The sequence below is a fragment of the Pseudonaja textilis genome, chromosome 3 (genome assembly GCF_049901715.1).
Source record: "Pseudonaja textilis isolate UNSWEBS1 chromosome 3, rPseTex1.2, whole genome shotgun sequence".
In the NCBI taxonomy this organism is placed as follows: Eukaryota; Metazoa; Chordata; class Lepidosauria; order Squamata; family Elapidae; genus Pseudonaja; species Pseudonaja textilis.
In genome coordinates, this window is record NC_141992.1 from 68,264,848 (window position 1) to 68,284,641 (window position 19,794).

Consider the following 19,794-nt stretch of genomic DNA (forward strand, 5'->3'; position numbering starts at 1 on the left):
CCTTATCCAATTGGCTGTAGTTTCTTTCGGGTTTTGAGAGGGTCCTCAGAAAAAGCGATGGGCGCTTCTTTTCCGTCTGCGAGGGTGTGGCTGAGGATGGCTCCTACTCCGAAGGGGATGCGTCGCACGTTACCGTGATGGGGAGTGTCTCGCTGTACTGGATGAGGACAGCGTCTGATGTGAGAAGGTCCTTGGTTCTGTTGAAGGCGTCCTCTTCTCGTCTCCCCACGTCCAGGTGGCTGCCTTGTCGAGCAGCCTATGCAATGGCTCCGCCCGGTCGCCTTTTGGGGCAGGAAAACATTGTAGAAATTTATTAACCCCAGGAACGCTTGTAATTCCGTTTTGTTTCGGGGCTTCGGGGCTTCTTTAATGGCTTTATCGGGGTGACTATGGGGGTCTCCCATTGGGCATGATCTGTGGCCTCGAGGACTCCCTGTTCGATGAGCTTGTTTAATTGCTCATCGATTTTGGGTCGGAGGGCGAAAGGTACTCGCCTGGGTTTGAGGCGGATGGGTGCAATGGTGGGGTCTAGGCTGAACGATATTGGGGGCCCCGGTACTTGCCTAGGTTCCCGTCGAAGACCTCCTGGAAGTCGCGCACGAGCTGTTCCTCCCAGTCTGCTTCGGCGATGTGGTTGGTGCCGGTCACTTCTAGTCCCAGCGGCGCAAACCATTGTAGTCCCAATAGGCTGGGGCGGTCTCGTTCGACGACTGTTAGCGGAAGTATTTCGGTGCGCCCTTTAAAAGTGACCTTGAAGTGCCCGGTCCCCACCACGGGATGCGATTCCCCTGGTAATCTTTGAGGACGAGTGTTTGGCTCTCCAGCTCGTGCCGCTTCATGGAAGGTACTAGTCGCTTAATTTCCGCCATGCGACCATGGACAGGTACGACCCGGAGTCGACTTCCATTTTGCAGGGCGGTCTCGATCTCGACCTCCACGTGGACCTTCCGGCTGTCCCAGTTGGAGGAATGGCCGACGATGACCGTTTGGTGGGTTTCCTCACGCTGGCGGCTTCCGTGTAAACGGCGGTTCCTCGCTTCCCGGCTCCAGCGGCTCTCGTTGTCCCGATCGCGGTTTCTTGGTGGAGTGTTGTTGCGCCTGGTGGTGTCGCGTCTTCGGGGGTTGTGTCTCGGTGGCGGGGCTGTGGTTCCTCTTGAGGCGGCAGACCTTTGCGATGTGTCCCCGTTTGTCGCAATGGCGGCAGATCGCGTCTAAAAACGGCATTCTGACCTTGGATGCTCACCCCGCAGCCGGCACACTGGAACTTTGATCTTCGGTTCCGTGGGTCGCGCCCGGTCGCGCCCGTCTGCATGCGATGGACATCTTCCTCGTCGTCTTCCGAGCCTGAGGAGGACTCGAGGTCGCCGTGGTGCGTGGAGGTGGCTGTTCGGTAGTTGTCGCGTCGCGGCTGCGGTGGTCCATTCTGCGGTGCTGGGTTGCTTCAGTTGGGCTGCGGATCTCCGGGTCGCTCTGCTGCCGTGGCGTCTGCGAGGGCATCCGCGAGGGAGATGTCGCCTTTGCCATGATCCGGCTTTGCAGGACGGAATCCCGGAGGCCGAGGACGACGCGGTCCCTCAGGGCTTCGTCTAGATCGGTAAACCCGCATAGCCCTCCGAGGTCCCTGAGCTCTGCCACATACTTGCTGACGCTCTCACCTTGCTTCTGGTCGCGGCGGTAGAATTCGTGCCGACGAATGAGGGTGGGCACAGCGGGTGCGTAGTGGCTCCTCAGCAGGGGTTCGAGGTCGTCCCAGTCCATGACCTTCACATCGAGCGGCTTGGCAAGGGCTTTTGCCATTTTGAAAACCGCGGGGCCGCAGTGCGTGAGAAAACGGCCCGTTTTCTCTGTCCGTTCGCGTCCTTGAGATTGTTGCTCTCCAAGAACATGAGGAATCGGTCGATGTAAGATTCCCATTCTTCAGTAGCGGCGTTGAAAGGAGCGGGTGGCACGCTGCCGGTGGCCATGTTGCCGGTTGCGGTTCCGTGGGCCACGTGCGGTGTGGGATTTGCTAGGATCCCACCCTGCCGCCAGTGTCGTATATCTCATACGCACAAAGGACGCGAGGCAGTGACTTGGTTCAGCTCTTTATTCGGGTAAAACACAAGACAGGGAAGTGGGAAGAAGCGCGGCTTAAAAGACCTTCTGCTGAGTGCTGCGGCCAATCGGGTCGTTTTGAATCGCCCGCGATCGGCTCAGCCAATCGCGGGCGATCCCGAGCGACCAATCAGTGCCGCGCACTCAGCCAATCCGGTGGCAGTGCGTTTTAGCCAATCCGGGTTGCCGGATTTCGAGTATGTAGATTTCTATACAGAACAGTGATGGTACTGAAGAGTTGATTGCAAGCACAGTAAGACTGTTTGCAGCAGAAAGTGTTTGTGTATATAAGAAAGATTCCACATGAGTTGAAAACCTAAAAGTAACAAGTTTCAGCTCAAGTAGATCTAGCCCAAGTACATGAGAAGGCACCCTTATGAAGATGAATGTGCAGTTCTGATGGATGATACTTGTTCATTGATGTCACTTGTCATAGCAGAAGCATCTCCTGGGAAGGATATAAAATAGCTTCCAACCTCGGTATGATCAGCCTGCATAATCAGCTGTTGGGACTATACAAAGGTTTGAAGGGATGTTTTGCATCAACAAAGGCTCAGACAAAGGAACTTCTGAAAGCTGCTTGGGGAAACAACATAGTCTCCTCTGAGAGTAAACACAGTCTCCTCCTTGGTGAAGCAACTTCCCCCAAAAGTGAAACAAAGAGAGGCAACCCACATGCTTCACTTTGTTCTGCTTCTGAATTTTATTTTATTATATTCTTGCTACGGGAGAAGGCTGAGTAGAACTTTCCTCTCCAGATTGCCAGTGTATTTCCAAGCTGCAAAGATTGCTTGTGAAGGGCCCAGGAAGAGACCTCCTTGGGTGAATGTTAGAGGATTTCCAGACCAGGAGGATTTTCTGAATATTGAAAGCAATTTGCTATCGCTATGAACCTGAATTTATTTCAACTAAACTTACTTAACTGCAGTTGAGTATCTTACTATGCCAAGTTTGGTCATAAATAGGGAATTTTATTTATAGTGTGTTTCAAAAAGATGTACAAGATCAAACTGGTTGCCTTGACGTACAGGACTGAAAGTTCCCGAAGCCCATATTATAGTCTATTTTATGTACAGTCCAGTGAACATTCTGAACATTTAACTTGATGTGAAATTAATGGACCTATATAAAACTAGTGTTTTATACATTCCATTGACAGTTGGTGGTTATAAAATATAGTTCATCTCTCAGTATCGGAGATATGTTACTTTTCAGCAAATATTCCAGTACCCTCTATTTACTCCTTGGTTTTGATCATTTTTAACAAGCAAATTATGCCTAGTTTAAAGACCGAATATTGACTGAATATTGGCCTTTTCAAATGGAAGAATGGAAGATAAAGATCTCTGTGTGTTTTAAGAAATGTGTGAAAACTTTTCTCTTGACTAAAAAGCATATTTATGGTACAATGCAGAATACTCATTTAATACAGACATAGCATTCAAAAAGTAACATTCCACAAATGCAATTATTTAGGTATTCTAACTAAAATATCTCCTTTCCCTCCTAGGCTGTTGATATACTTCTGCAACATGGGGCTTATGTTAATGTTCAAGATGCAGTATTTTTCACACCTTTACACATTGCAGCATATTATGGTCATGAACAGGTATGGCAAAGATTGTAACTCTTGCTCATATATGCGAACTTTTATGTAAATTATGTTTAATAAACAAGTGAAAGTGATGTGGCCATGGATTTCCCCCACACATGCATTCCAAATAGTTTCATTTAAAATAATCATTTTATTAAACATTTTTTGCAATAGCTCAAGAAATGCTGGGTTTCATTCCCTGAAGTTCTGAGATAGGATTCCATTCATAACTCCTAAAATATTGTCACAAATAGCTGCTCTCAGTTAGTAGGAGGGGACCCTGCCTCTTGTTTCCATTATTATGGGTTCCCAATCAGTAGTGCTACCTAGAACAATAAAACATAGATAGTAAATGACAGCCATTACTTTTTGGTCTTACTGCTAATGAGGTTTCCTCTCTTATGATTTGTGTTTATGCTAGAAGAATCTGGTACTCAGTAAACCCCAAAATTTTGTTTGCCTATTCAAGCAAGCATGTTCTTTAGGCACTATATATTTCCTGTGGTGCTTCAATATTGGCTAGATTTTTTAAAAAAACGAGAACCACTTCCAAAAGTAATATGAAAAGTGAAACCAACAAAGAATCTAATCATGCATCCAGTTACAGTAACAGCATGTGCAATATTTGCTTTTCTGGAATGCTTCTCTTTGAGATTTCTATAATTCAACTCATCAAGTTACAGTAAAAAGATCTTTATGTGTAGGACTTTGAGGTTGATTTACTTTGTTTTGGAATAAGTTGCTTTGGAAAAAATCGTCACAGTTGGTGAAATTATGCTAAAATGAATATGGTACTTTCATGATAAGATTTTGGCTTTGGAATGTAAACTATAACTAAGTTCTGGGCAGTTTATTTTATTTTGCTATTTATATCAGTAAATAAACTAATAAGCTTTGACAGCTCTTACTAAATGTGCCATTTTTTAAAAGGAATGGGAACTCCACCTAAAAGTCTGTCAACGTGCAATTTCCTTATAACTCAAGACTACCAATCTTGATTCTCATCATAAGTTAAATACACTATAACTTCATTTTGATGTTAAACACACTATAACATCATTTTGATGTTATAGAAAAGAAAGATCCCTGATAGGAGGGCTTGTCAGAATATAGTTTCCTTTCATTTCGTAGAATATGTAAATGTAGCTTAAAATGTAGCTTAAAAATTTCACGCTGACTAATAAAATCTTATCAGGTAACTCGACTCTTATTGAAATATGGTGCTGATGTGAATGTGAGTGGAGAAGTTGGAGATAGACCTCTTCACTTAGCTTCTGCCAAAGGATTTCTCAATGTTGCAAAGGTTTTGATGGAGGAGGGCACCAAAGCAGATGGTAAGTTATTAGAAATATACCCTTGATGTTGTCCTTTCAAGATCTCCAATTTGTAATGTATCTGATTACTTAAACCTATACTGTATGTGAATTGCAATATTTCTGTTCACTAAAGGTCCTGGTCATATACTTCTTTCCTGTGGTCCTTTTCTTTTCAAAGTTTCTTGACCTTCTTCTATTCTTCTTTTTTGACATTCCACTGATGGGGTTATTACATTAAGTTCTCTCTGGAAACTGAGCCACAAGGTAACAGCAAAAAAAAAAAAAAAACTAGGGCCATTGTACCTGAGCTTCAAAGATTCAGAAAAGCATAATATGTGGCAAAGTTAGATTTATTGGTTCCTGTTTGCTGCCATCTAGTGCTTTTCTGGATTTTGACAAGCCAGAGATGGTAGCCCTAAATTGAACCAACTCAGCCAATGGCAATCCATGGACAGTGTCCTTGGTGAGACCCTGAACACCCATATCACCATCACCAAACCTCAGTGACAACCAGGACAACTATATCACCATCACCAAACGTCTTGGCTTCTGCAAAATTCCTTGGTATATTTAATATTTGGGATTGAATTATTCTGCTTTATTGACTTATTTTTATCCAATAATAATATACTACAAAAGACAAGGAAACAAGCAAGTGTTCAAAATTCTAAATTGCAGTCAAAATGTCATCAATTGTAGATAAAGTATTAATAGAGGGTAAGTCAAATGATAAGCAAGATAAATTCAGTCAAGTATATTTTGCTTTTAATAATATTTAATCTTTAATATTGATTCTTATATTTTAATAACTGTTTTATATGTCTGTTGTTTTATCTGATCATTGTATGCTAGTCAGAGTCACATCCCATGAGATGGGCAGAGATGCACATTAGATTGATTCATAAATAATTTTTAAAAATACAGATTCAATTCAGTAAATAATTTGTTTAGAAGGTATTTAGAGCTACCAGATCTGGGCTGCAAAACTGACAGGGATACAAAAAATTCTAACTGATTCCAGATATGATAGCCCAAATACAATATCAGATCAGATCATTAGTCCATCAGCCCAGTGTTTTCTTTGGTTCTGCAGCCTCAGACTAAGTTTACATCCTAAGTTTAAGACCCCTTTAAACTGGATTGACCAGGAATCCTCTGTAAAGATAACATAAGCTGTATCCCTATAATCTCTTCTCTGGAGGGGCCAAAAGTCAGAAGGAGTCTGGTAGCATCTTTTCAGACTGATGTATTTTATTAAAAGGCTTTGGTGTATTGCAGCTGACTTTGTCAGATGCTAGAAGTGGCTCAACTGATGTGGGATTTAATTTGGGATGAAGAGGGGGGAAAATGGGGGAAAGAGAGCTTTAATTGTGTCCCTTGGGAGAATGCATTAAAGATGGTTTAAGGCTTCGTAGAAAAGTTGGCTTTTCAGAGAAGTTTCGAAGGACAAAAGAAAAGTGATCACAAATAGGTTTCTTGAGAGGTAATTCTGGACACAAAAGAATTAGTGGAGAATTGGCAGCAATCTTTAACAAGAAGAGGGTGAGGCTGATCGCTAGGACTACCATTCTGCTACTGTGGTATAAGTTTTTGCAGAAATAAAGAGCAAGAGGTAAATTTGCACTTCTTTCCATAGCAAACAGACATTGATCAGGTCCGCTTGCCTCGGGAATGAGGATGCAGCCTTCAGTTTCCGCTCCTTGAAGCCATGCTTGCCTTTGCAGCTGTTGAAAAAAGCAGCATCTGTGCAAATAAAAACAAACAAACAAAAAACAACAACACCCAAAACCTCTACCCTTCAACCACTTGCTCAGTAGAGAATTTCATAACTTAAAAATTTACTAATCATTAGTAAGTACCCTTTTTATATTAAATATGCTGATTCATATCTTATAAAGACAACAGATAATCAGAGTAGGGAGGAACCTTGTAGGCCATCTAGTCCAATCCCCCACCCAAGCAGGAGATTTCTGTGGAACCATAAAGATTTCTGTGGAACCGACCTCCATGTATTTTTCTTAGTAACAATACAAAAAAAAAAAAAAAAAAGGTTTCTCATTGCTTTCTTCCAGCCATTTTTAACTCAAAGGTGCTTTTTCAAAAGGCATCTGGATTGAAGTTTCCGCCCCACCCCCCACCCCTTGAGGACGAAGAAGACATTTTGCTTCTCATCCAAGAAGCTTCATCAATTCCGGCAGGATGGAGGGGTGGCTATGGAAGGATTAGTTCTGAGAGGATATATGTGTGTGTGTGGAAGGATCATATTTCTTTGCAGTCATCTTGTCTCCCCTAAGAGCTCTTGAGGCCACTTGTGGGTTTAACAAGGGTCACCTGAATCAGAGTGCAAATAGGGGTGGCACCTTTTTGGAACTGCTGAAAGGACTGCATTGTAAACAGAAGGTATATAGGTGGTGTCTTATTCTTCCCTGTCTGTTGAGAGGGGACTGCTGAGTGTTAACATAAATGGCCTCTTTAACCTCTCTTTCAAAGCACTGGTCCTCTCTATCCAGAATGTGGACTTTGCTGTCTTCAAGAGTAGCCTCTTTCTTCTTCTTCAAGGAACAACAAAAAAAAAGAATCTAGTTGCCTTTTGTAAAAAATAAAAAAAAACACTTTTAGACAACTATGACCTGGATGACTGAGAATCTCCACAGACATTCAGCTGTTTTTAAACTTTTCAGTATAGTCTACCACCGTAGAATTGGGTAAAGGTCTCCCATCCAAGAACACCTGGCCTTGCTGTGATGGTGCTTTAAATTTTCTTAAAATATTTTTTCCAGTTTTTCTGAAGCCTTGGTCTTCCCATTCTTCCTCCTCCTTGTTTCTGCAGTATTATTATTATTCTGCTATGTTAGATCGGGAGTTGTTATCCTCTCTTCCTACTCCATAGTACCAAAAGTATGAATATAACATATTCTCTGTGAGTTATGAATACTTTACATATCTCCTACTCCTTCATTAAAAAATGGTAGGAGCAGCATGATTCTGATTTGTAAGTTATTCTCTTTTTCCCCCCACCAAGAGCCCTTGAAATTTAAAGCTTGATATGGGTGCACTGAACCAGTATAATTATAATACCAGGAGATGGGGGAGGACTGGAAGAAGAGAAGATAAGTTCTTCCTACCATACCTGTTTTTTTTTAAGTCTTATTATCAGTTTGCTAATGTATTCCTAAAGAGAAGAAATCAGAACATTTTTACAGATGACGAATTTTAAAAGAAAAAAGGGAGAATAAAGCTAGGAACGTAGAAGATGAAAATGTTGCATTCTCAAAGCCTCACTTCTGAAACTTCAGATCTCCATGGCAACTGAGGACAAAATTGCAAGCTTTAAGTGAAGGAAAATAATTCATTATTTACAATTAGCCTTTGAAATTCACACGCACATTGCTTCAATACTTTGACCTATCCGAGTATAACAGCCATTTAAGGCCAAGCTTTCAGATCCAGGAAGCTGAAGAATAGGACCAATTGCTATTGAGACAGAACAAAAAAGTCCAAATGTTGCCAAATGGGCTAAACACTGGCTGAATGAAAAGCAATGTCAAGGGTTTCATTCTCTTTTTTTCCTCTTGGGAAAGAATCCTGAGGATCCTTGGGCACCCATTTTTCTATGATATTTGTGGGGTTTAACTAAAAATTACTCCACCGACATTGCTTCAAAGTCTGATCGTGAGAAAAAAGGAAGAATGTTCAGGTGTGGATATATTAAGGGCATTGGACTCCTATCTTCAACTGGTCCAGAATAATGGCGGTGTGAGCAGTGATGGGAATACCACATTATGCCCATGTAAAACCTCTGTTTTGCAAATTGTATGAAATGTGAGTTTGCTTGTGGCTACAATTCAAAGTGTTGGTCCTTACCTACAAAGCCTAATATGACATAGGGTCGAGTTTCTTGTGGAACCTCACAAGATATTCTAGAGTATCTGCCCAGCTGATCTGATCTGGCAGGGTTTAATCTACAGAGGTTTTTTTTTTTTTAAAAAAAGAGGCACTGCTAAGATTCTTATTATTTATTAATTGGCTAAATTTATAATTCGCCTTCCAAGAATTTAAGGCAGGTTATTTTTCCATAATGTTAATCCTATAAGAGTTGAGAAAGAAACCTGAAGTCACTCAGTGAGTTTGCAGGATTAAGTTTCAACTTGAACCTTGTTTTTCAAAACTAATCCAGTCCAACTCCTCAACCATTTTGATTGTTTAATATGCAGTATATATTATTGAATTTCCAGGTTATTGTGCAACATTATTATGTACAGTCAGTTCTGAATATATATATATATATATTCTTAAGTTTTCGCAGGTACTTACATGTATGGTATTCAGCTTTGTTCGGGTATTTTCCCACGTCATTATAGTTGTGCTTTTAAAGTTGTAGCAACGTTTTGGCAGAATCTCATCTGCCATCATCAGGCTTCTGTATTGTGTTCGTCTGTGAGTCAGACTTTTACAGTTGTTTCAGTTTTAAATTTGGGGCTGGACTACTGCTGTGCCAGAATGGTTTTTTCTTCATCCTGACTGGTTGGAGTCTTGGTCTGTGTTTATTGGTCTTGGAGTTTGCTGTGTTCTGCTTGATTGGTGTTTCTAATATCTTCTGTCTGTTTTGTGGCTTTTTTTGTCTTGGTTGGCTAGCAACATTGTGTTCCTATATTGGAGGCTTTTAGTGCAGCTTGGCTCTGAGTAAACAGATGGCTATCATTTGTTAGGAAGCTAGGTTTCATCTGGGTGCCTGGTTGGGGTGTGTTTGAGCTGGAGGTATCAGGGGGAATCTGTTTGTGCCCAGGTGTTTGCCTGGCTTGTGTTATGGAGAAATTTTTGTTTGTGAGTGCAGGCTTCCAAATAATTGACAGTCTGGTGGAATCATCTCTTCTATTCATGCTTTCAGGTCTTTTTTCAATCTCTATGGCTTCTCTGATAATTCTGTGGCTGGGGTTTTCTATGGTGGCTAGGGTTTTGGTGCCATTGAAGTTGATGCTATGACCTGTGGCTTTCATGTGTTGGACTAGTGAGGAAATGTGTTCCAGCTTTTTTACTGCATTTTTGTGTTCTTCCAGGTGGGTACTTATTCTTCTATTGGTCTGTCCAATGTATGTGGCTGAGCATGATGCACAGGGGACTTCATATATGCCTTGGTTTTCCAGGTCAATTTTACCTTTGGGGTTTCTAAGGATGGCTGCTATTTTTCTGTCTGTTTTGAAGGCAGTCTTGATGTGATGCCTGTGTAGTATCTTACTGATTTTGTCTGTAGTACCTCTTATGTAGGGCAGGACAGCTGTTCCATAGGTCTGTTCATCTTCTAGGTCTCCATTATGTCTCAGTGTGTTTTTGTGGATCAAGCCAGTGATTTTGCTTCCACAAAAGCAAAATATAGTATAGTTAATATAGTATAATAAGTATGAAATTCCTAAGTTCATAGGGAAGATAGTAGAAATCAATGAACAGTATCAACACATACCCAAATTTGACTACTTTTTTCCCCAAAATTCCATGGAAATCAGACAGAACTTAGCAGAATAAAGATATCAAAGCAGCAGTATTCTAAATAATAGTCATTAAGTAAAGGAAATTTTCAATATACATTTCAAGTTCTCATATGTTATACTTATGCATGCATGTGAACGTATAGGCATTCACAATATGAACACATCAATATTTCAAATGCATAGAATGCATTTCCTTTCTATTCTTTTTAAAACCTTGAAAGCTTGCGTAGACTTCTGGTCATTTCTAATAAAGGTATAGTGCAGCTGCGAACTTTGGACCTTATTTCCATGATGTAGTGCCCCTGTTTTGCCACTTAAATTTGTGGTAGTGTTAAATTCAGCTTGCCTGTGGTGATCAGAAGAAACAGTCCTTTATTAATTTTTATCTATGACATATTTGACTGTTCTTCCTCGTTACAATCAGCTGTTTCTTGTAACCCCATATGTTATAAGTGGAGTGCAGTATCATGTCACTGTTTAGTTCAATATTGGATTTTGTGAAATCCATTATACAACAGCGGGCTGTCTTATTCATACACAATAGGAACTCTCTCAAGTTAAGGTCAAATGCTGCCAGTGCTGTTTCATGTTTAAAATCTTTACCCATGTGGGGAGTCCAATAGTAAATTGGAATATTTCTGAAAAGACAGTTTTTCTGATATTTTGTGTTCTGCATATCCTTGGGCATATGAAACTTGCACATTGGCACCACCTTCCCAGAGGTGCATGAGGTCATCCTGTCAGTGTCAGAAAAGAACTAAGTGAGTCAACATATTTTCCTCATGTCCTGAGGCAATACCTACCTACACAGCTGAGGTGGAACAGTGGCAGGAAAATAAGATTGTTAGAGGTTTTTTTTCAACATTGCTACATTGAATCCTCCATGTATTCTTATAAAAGTGGGCTATTGAAAACTCTCAGCCCATGTTCTATTGTACTATATGTAAACTTCAGCTTCTGTAAACCAGGGGTCCCCAATCCCCAGGCTGCGGCCCTTTGCCAAGTCTTGAGCCCTTCAGAATCCAGACATGGAAGTGGTGAGTGAGCGTGAGCACACATCCCCACTTGTGCAAGTAGTGGGCAAGAAAGGATGTGCACACTTCATTTGCATGAGCAGCAAGCAAGCATAGGCATGCAGAGTCCATTTGCGCAAGTGGTGGATGCGCATACCTGCCGCAGTGCACATCTGTGTGCTTCCCTGTCACTCATACAGAACCATCCCCTCTCCCCTCCCCAGCTGGTCCACAAAGCCGGGGAGGTTGGGGAACACTGCTGTAGAGGACGTGTCACCATTATTAAGCTCCTTCATTGATTGCCAAACATTGACTACACAATGTACAGGTAATCTTCGACATATGGCCACAGTTGAGCCCAACATTTCTGTTGCTAGTTGTTAAGTGAGTTTTATCCCATTTTACAACCTTACTTGCCATTGTTGTTAAGTGAATCACTGCAGTTGTTAAGTTAGTAACGTAATTGTTAAGTGAATCCGACTTCCTCATTGACTTTCCATGTCAGAAGTTGACAAAAGGCAATCACATGAGCCCAGGACACTGCAACTGTCTTAAATACATGCCAGTTACCAAGTATCTGAATTTTGATCACATGATCATGGAGCTGATGCAACGGTTGTGTGGAAAATGGTCATAAGACACTTTTTTGAGTGTCGTTGTAACTTAGACCAGTCACTAACAAATGGTTATAAATTGAGGACCACTTGTATACATATGCCCACAAAGGAAGTATCTGAAGAAATGGAATATATCTCCCTAAGATTTTTGTTAAATATCTTAATGTATAAAGTGTCTGCATAAGTCTGAACAGAACCTGTCTCATTCTAATTTCAAATACTCCCTTCTACCCAATTATTTAAACCATGAAAGTTCTCTTTTGTATCAAACTCAATATGTCCAACTGTTGCTGTTGCTTCAGTTTCCAAATATAGTTAACTGAAGTGGTTGGATTCAATTTTTTTTTACTACCAGTTCTGTGGAGATGGCTTGGTGGGCGTGGCAGGGGAAGGATACTGTTAAATCCCCATTCTCTCCCCAGCCCACTAGCCTGCTTTCCAGCTCCATTCTCCTGTGCAGGGCAACAAAAGAAGACCCAGCCGATCAGCTGGGACTCAGAAGGCAGAGAATAGATGGGGCAAGGCCAGTCAGAGGTGGTATTCTGAACTACTCAAAATTTCTACTACCGGTTTTCCAGAACTGGTAAGAACCTGCTGAATACAACCTCTGGTTAACTGCAAGTTGGGCTGCCAGACATCGTTTGATTTTTTTCTTCAGCTACCATTAAGATTATCCAATTATATTCACTTACTTGAAGAATAAAAAAAACAAACTGAATGGCAGTTACTTCTTAGAAAATATGTATGGAAGTGTATTGCATTGAATCTGTAGAGATCTCTGTAGAACTGTTCTTACATGCAGGTTACTAGCAGTTCCAGGTTAATCCATATTTTCCAAATCTGATAATGCTGAATCTCTATATATTCTGTGATATAATTGCAAAGCAAGTACCAAAACTGAATCTTTACAAAAAAATAATAATAATAATTTTGGGATTGTATATGTTCTTGTTTATATTCTACTACATATTCTAACACTAATACTACTACACGTTCTTATTTAAGGAGTACAAGTAGCCTGCAGTTTAGGACCAGTTACAACCAGCCTCATAAAGGGGACTCATGACCAGGATTCAAAGTTCCAATGATCAGGCCTACTCCATGGTCAGGTGACCGAACTTCAGGTGGTGAGCAACAGAGCTATATTTACTGCAGTTTGCAGCATCCCACAGCCAAGGGATCACATTTTTCGATAGTTTGTTGAAAACCAGCACTTCCCGTTTGCAGCAAACCCACGCCCATGGAAAATCATGAGTGTCAGGTTTCCAAGTGATGAAATCTATTTTTTTTTTAAAAAGAGCAAAGTCCATCTTCCAAAACCATTTCTTTTATTTAGGAAAGCATCAAATTGGCAAAGTCTGTGGTAATTCTGGATCTAACCCAATCCTGAATTATCGCACAATATTCGAAGTTAGAAACAAACCCCAAATTGCTTTTATAAATTTCCTCCAGAATTTTGCAGTAAACTGAATCCCTCTATCTGAAATGATTCTGCGAGGCACTCCATGCAATCTATATATATATGCGTCACAAACATTCTGGATAATTTCTGGGCTGATGGTAGTCCTGGGCATGCAACAAAATGAGCTTGTTTGGAAAATAAATCCACTGCAGTCCAAAGGACTATGTGCCCCCCACTCTCAGGTAAATCTACTATAAAATCCACCCCGTCTCCTCTCAGGGCCGGGATGGTTCGGCTACAGATTGTTATAATCCTGGAGGTCTTTGTGGCCTGGTTTTCCTTGTGGCGCAAGTGGCATTACTCTGAACTGAAAACGACCTAAGGGGATGTTGAAAGCAGTCTTCCATTCATCTCCTTTTCTGATGCGGATTCTGTAATACACTTCACAGAGATCAAATCTGGTAAACACTTTCCCTTTTGCTAAGTGTCCTAACATGTCTTTCATGAGTGGTAGGGGGTATGTGTTGTGAATACTCACATAATTCAAAGATTTAAAGTCCACACATAAGTGTACCCCCACACACACCTTTTTTTTCTTTAAATAGTACAGGGACAGCCATTTTGGATTTTGCAGGTTGGATAAAACTTCTGGCTAGATTTGTGTCTATATAGTTCCGTAGCTCTTTCATTTCCTTAGGTGCCATGGTGTACATTTTTGGTTTTGATAATTTCGCCCCCTCTATAAACTCTATTGCAGTAGTCACCAACCAGTGGGCCAGGGACCACTGATGGTCCGTGAGAAAATTTTGGTGGTCTGCAGAGTGCCCCACAAAGCAATTAATCCAGGCTGCGTGGGAACACAAGGCTGTGCCGCCCACATGGCCCCCACCTTTCGGCTAAGCGCAAACCTTACTTTCAGTAGAGCCACACGAGCTGGAACTGGAAGGTAAGACCAATGGCGGGAGAGGAAATCCACCGCAGGGTAGCTTGCTGATGTTGGTGGGAAAGTCGGTCCCATATTCCAGAGCTGCAGTAGCCATAGGAATGGCCCTTTGGTCATCCCGGAGCAGCTGCTCCTCCAATCCATGGCAGGCTGGTGCACCTGGGTGGAGGAGCAGCTGCTCCAGGATGACCAAAGGGTCAGTCCTGTGACTACTGCAGCTCTGGAATATGGGACTGACTTTCTCACCAATGTCAGCAAGCCACCGTCAGTCAAAATTCATATTAGTGGTCCGCAGGATTTAAAATTATGAGTTTGGCAGTCCCTGAGGTCCAAAAGGTTGGCGACCCCTGCTCTATTGCACAGTCAGTGTTGTGATGGGGGGTAGCACATTGCATTCCTCCTCACTGAAGCCTTGAACCAGATCACGGTACTGGATTGGGATTTTGGGAATTCCTGGCGGTTGATCAGCCAATGATACTGTTTTGTCCTCCTGGCTTCCCTGTAGTTCTGGGCTGACAATTTGGCTGTTATCTTGTTCAGGAGGTGGCTCAGAACCCTGAATAACAACCCCTCTCTGGGATTATGGTTTTTCTGAGATCCGGAATAACTAAAATGGCTACACATATGTCAATTTTGGGCTTGACAATCAGTTGCTTATCAACCATAGCATTCACTTAACCACTGTGGTATTTGCTTTACAACCATCACATTTGCTACAAAAAAAAATGTTATAAAATTGATTGTCATAACACATGACCATAGTACCGCATATTGTGGAATCTCGATAAATCTCAAAGATAAATGAATGTGCCTTGTTGTTTTCTATACCTGGACTCAATTCATAAAAGTTGTTGAAGGTTAAAACCTATATCTGAAATGTAATATAGAAGACTCTTAAGAATCACCACCAAAGCCATGGAAATAATTTTTAAATATTTTGAAGATTCCTCAAAAAACAGTCCTGCTTAAACATCAGAGTGGCCTCCCATAGAAGGTTTTCTTGTAATATAACTTTCAGGTTATGAAAGTCTGTGATGGTTTTTATCAGATTAAAAAAGAAGATTGGAAGCACAGCTAGGAATGTATAAAACCTATCTTGTCATTGTCCCAGAGTTTTGCATTTCCATTTTTATGGTCATGAAAATCCATACTCTATGGAATGTCAGGCAAATCTTTACTTTTAAGTATTGTAGTCTTAAATTAAATGTGCATCAGAATTCAGATGCTATCAACTTCTTTCAATAGGATATGCATTCAGGCATACATCACAATTTTTACTCCCCATTTAACTTGCAAAAGCGCGTGCATATTTAGTTACTACCAATATATTTTTAATGAAAAGTAAATATGATAGAATCAGAGATATGTGAATTCAAGGTAATTATCCACATGCAGAGAATCACAACATTCTTATTGGAAACCAATCTAGTCAGACTGCCACAGCATCCTAATTGCAAGAGAGATACAGATCAACCTATAGCTGATCATGTATATTGAATGACTGAATAAATATATTCAATCATTGTATCAAATTAAGCATTTATACATACAACATTATGTACACACTGTGTTTCCTCATCTATACATTTTTAATGTAAATTTTTGCCAGATATTTGTATAAATCTACCCAATATTAAGTCAATAAATATTTTGCGAAATGTAAATCTATGACATTACAGAAGACAGAGAAGGCATTTAGTTTTCCAGGAATGTGTGCACTCAGCAAACAAATAAGGATGTGCAGGAGAGTTAGCAAGATAAATTGAATAGAATGCCTCTTAACTATTTTTCCCTCATAATAGGAAGCATGTTCTCCCTTTAATTTGAGTTTCTGCTACGAGAAGAATGTCTTTTCATTCTTTTCAATTGATGTTCTCTACAACAGTGAAGGAAAATTGAATTAACATCACCCTGCCGTCATGATCTGCCATGCTTGTAGCATGTTTGTGTGCCTACCCAAAAATAGTCTGGCATATTTGGCAACAACTGCAAGGATCCAGTGATGCTTGAAGAAAATATAAAATTTAATAATTCACAGCCACACTTCAACTCCTACGAAAGGAGAAAGATTGATTAAAGCAAACAAGTATGGACATATGAAGGGAATCATAAAGGAAGTGAGTCTAAGGAACTTCCCAACAGACAAGAATGGCAACCAAAACATATGTAGATGTAATGCACGACTGCAACTCAGAAATTACTCTGAGGCCTTTACAAAAGAAAGAAGGGGAGAAAAAACACATTGTTGAATAAGAAGATTGATCCCTAAAGAACAGAGAAGATGCACCTGTTCTGCAAAGAAGACAAAGAAAATTTACAGTAGTTGATGATTCATTATTAACAAGGGCATATGTCAACATGGCTCATGAACAGTATTAACTGCTAGGGCAAGGATTAGGGAATACCATAGAACAGATTCTCACCCACTTATCAAGCCTACTAGCAATTAACCTTTCTGATACATATAGAAAAAAATGATATTGCCAAGAGCACTTACATGATGAATTTTCAACACTTAAGAAGGACACTTTAGCACAGGGTGTCAAACTCATAGCCCGCAGGCCAGAAGCGTCTCATGATGGCCACACCGTCATCTGGTTTAGTGAAAGGGGAAAAAAAAGTCCCAATACATCATGTGCCGCCGCCATGATGACGTGAGTGTGACACCCCTGCTTTAACAATTGAGTAGCCAGATTCTTCTAATGCATAGAAAAGGACTACAAAGAGAAAGAACATTACAAATGAATGATTAGCTTCATAAATAATAGGAGTGGCAAGAGTGATTTCTAGACCATGATCTGACTTTTCTAAATGATGGATTGCTAATAAAAAATTGACAGCACCTAACAAAAGCATTGTCTATAATTGTCTATACACTAATGTTCACATTATTGGAAATAAACAACTTGGGGCAGAATAATAAATTTAACATACAGGAAAGTAATTTCTGATTAAATGTTAAAAGAAAAATCAAAGCTGTGATGGTGGAAACAGTTATCAGTGACAGCTTCCCTTCACTATATACTCATGCGGGGTCTTGATATCATGTGTTGGGAGAGCATTAATAGCAATAGTACGTGGGTTTATATATTGCTCCATAGTGCTTTACAGCATTCTCTGAGCAGTTTACAGACTCAGCATATTGCCCCCAACAATCTGGGTCCTTGTTTTACCAACCTTGGCAAAATGGAAGGCTGAGTCAACCTCGAACTTGTCAGGATCAAACTTCTGGCAGTGGGCAGAGTTAGCCTGTAATAAGCCTATAATACTGCCTTCGAAATACTACGCCACCATTGCCCATATGGTTAACTTGGACTCAATGGCCTAAAGGGCTTCCTCCAGTTGTATTATACCCATGATGGCGAACCTATGGCATGCATGCTGGAAGTGGCATGCAGAGCCATTTCCCCCGGCACGTGAGAGCTCACCCGGAAAAGCCCCACTGTGCATGCGCATGCATCGCTGCCACCTGACAGCTAATTGTCGGGTATCTGGCATGCATGCACAGGGGGCAGGGGTGTGCAGAAACATGCAGTGCATGCTGGGGGATTGTGCACGCATGTGCAGATGGATGGTGTGGGGGGTGATCGCATGCACATGAACAGATGCACGGTGTCCAGCAAGGGGAATGTGCACATATGTGCAGATGCACGGCATACAGCAAGGGGGATCACATGGTTCATGGCAAGGGGATCATGCGCACAGGTGCAGAGATGTGCAGCACACTACAGGGGTGATCATGCAGAATCTGGCAAGGAGATCACGCGCACATGTGCAGATGCATGGTGTCCAGCAAGGGGATCGCGTGCACATGCACGGATGCATGGCATCCGGCAAGGGGAACGTGCATGCATGCACAGATGTGCAGCGTGCTGCATGGGGATCATGTGCATATGTGCAGGGGGGATGGGCGGGCCCAGCATGCATTACCTTCTAGGTGCTGGCATGTGAGCATGTGCGCACAAGCACACACACAATTATCAGCACAGGAGCCGAAAAAGGTTTGCCACCACTGTATTATGCTCTAACACGTCACTTTCCATCTTTTCACCATTATCTCCAAGGTAGTAAAAAAATAAAATCCAAAATCATACAGTTAGTGTGCATCCTACTATTGATAGAAATCCCCTCTCTCATTGGGTTTAGTTCACCATATTTGTTTCAGTCCTGTATCTATAGGTTTCAACTGACTCAGGGATGGGATTCAACTGGTGTTACTACTGGTTTGGTCAGAGTGCATTTTGCAGGCACATATAAAACAATGGCAAAAAACATCAGCTGTGCCGTCCAGACAGCTGACAAGCACTGTGCGCGAGTACGCAGCGTTTGAAAATCTTCTTCTTTCCTGCTTTTTCAATCTCAGCTGTGCCACGCAAAGCAGCTGAGGTTGAAAAAGCAGGAAATAAAGGACAGCCAAGAGACCGGGCAGGCGGGTGGGCCAAACAGACGACCAAAAGGTCTTTACACTGAACCGGTTAGGTGTATGGTGCTCTTCAGAGCTACCAGTTCTATAGAACTGAGCTGAACCAGTAGCATCCCATCACTGAGCTGACTCCTTCACACACAATCACTAAATACAGGCAAGCATAAAGTTCAGAAACTATAACCCATTGTATACTGAAAAGGAAGTTTGTTGGTGAATATTTTCAAGTAACCAATCAATCGGGTTATGCATCTCTTGGTTATGTCTTTCAAATATAGTAATGACAAAAAATATGATAGAGAGAACTTGGGGCAGATATGTTCACAGGTTTCTATTGCCTCTCAATCTGAAATTAGTTAATATAAATCTAGTATTTCTAGAACTTCCAAGATCAAAGTAAATGGGGACTGCAACTAAGAAATTAAAAGATGATTGCTCCTGGGAAGGAAAGCTATGGAAAATCTAGGCAGCATACTAAAAAGTAGATCACCCTGCCAACAAAAGTACATATAGTCAAGGCTAAGGTTTTCCCAGTTGCAATGTATGGTTGTGAAAGTTGGACCATAAGAAAGGCTGAGCGCCAAATAATTGAGGCCTTTGAACTATGGTGCTGGAGAAGACTCCTGCAAGTCCCTCGGACTGCGAGGCGATCAAATCGGTCAGTCCTAGAGGAGATCAACCCTCTAGGACTGCTCTTTGGAAAGCCAGATCCTGAAGATGAAACTCAAATACTTTGGCCACCTAATGAGAAGGAAGGACTTACTGGAGAAGAGCCTACTGCTGGGAAAGATTGAAGGCAATAGAAGAAGGGGATGACAGAGAATGAGGTGGCTGGATGGAATCACTGAAGCAGTAGGCGTGAATTTAAATGGACTCTAGAATGTGGAAGAGGACAGGAACGCCTGG

At 41.5% G+C, this 19,794-nt stretch overlaps 1 protein-coding gene across 2 annotated transcripts in view; it reads left to right on the forward strand.

Annotated features, from left to right (window-relative positions):
* Positions 1–19,794, forward strand: part of LOC113436045 (serine/threonine-protein kinase TNNI3K) — a 256,652-nt gene that overhangs the window by 82,914 nt on the left and 153,944 nt on the right. For both annotated transcript variants that reach the window (XM_087930027.1, XM_026700174.2), the window contains 2 exons: positions 3,605–3,703; positions 4,884–5,022. In XM_087930027.1, coding sequence (XP_087786153.1) covers positions 3,605–3,703; positions 4,884–5,022 — 238 coding nt within the window. The remainder of the gene's footprint in view (positions 1–3,604; positions 3,704–4,883; positions 5,023–19,794) is intronic.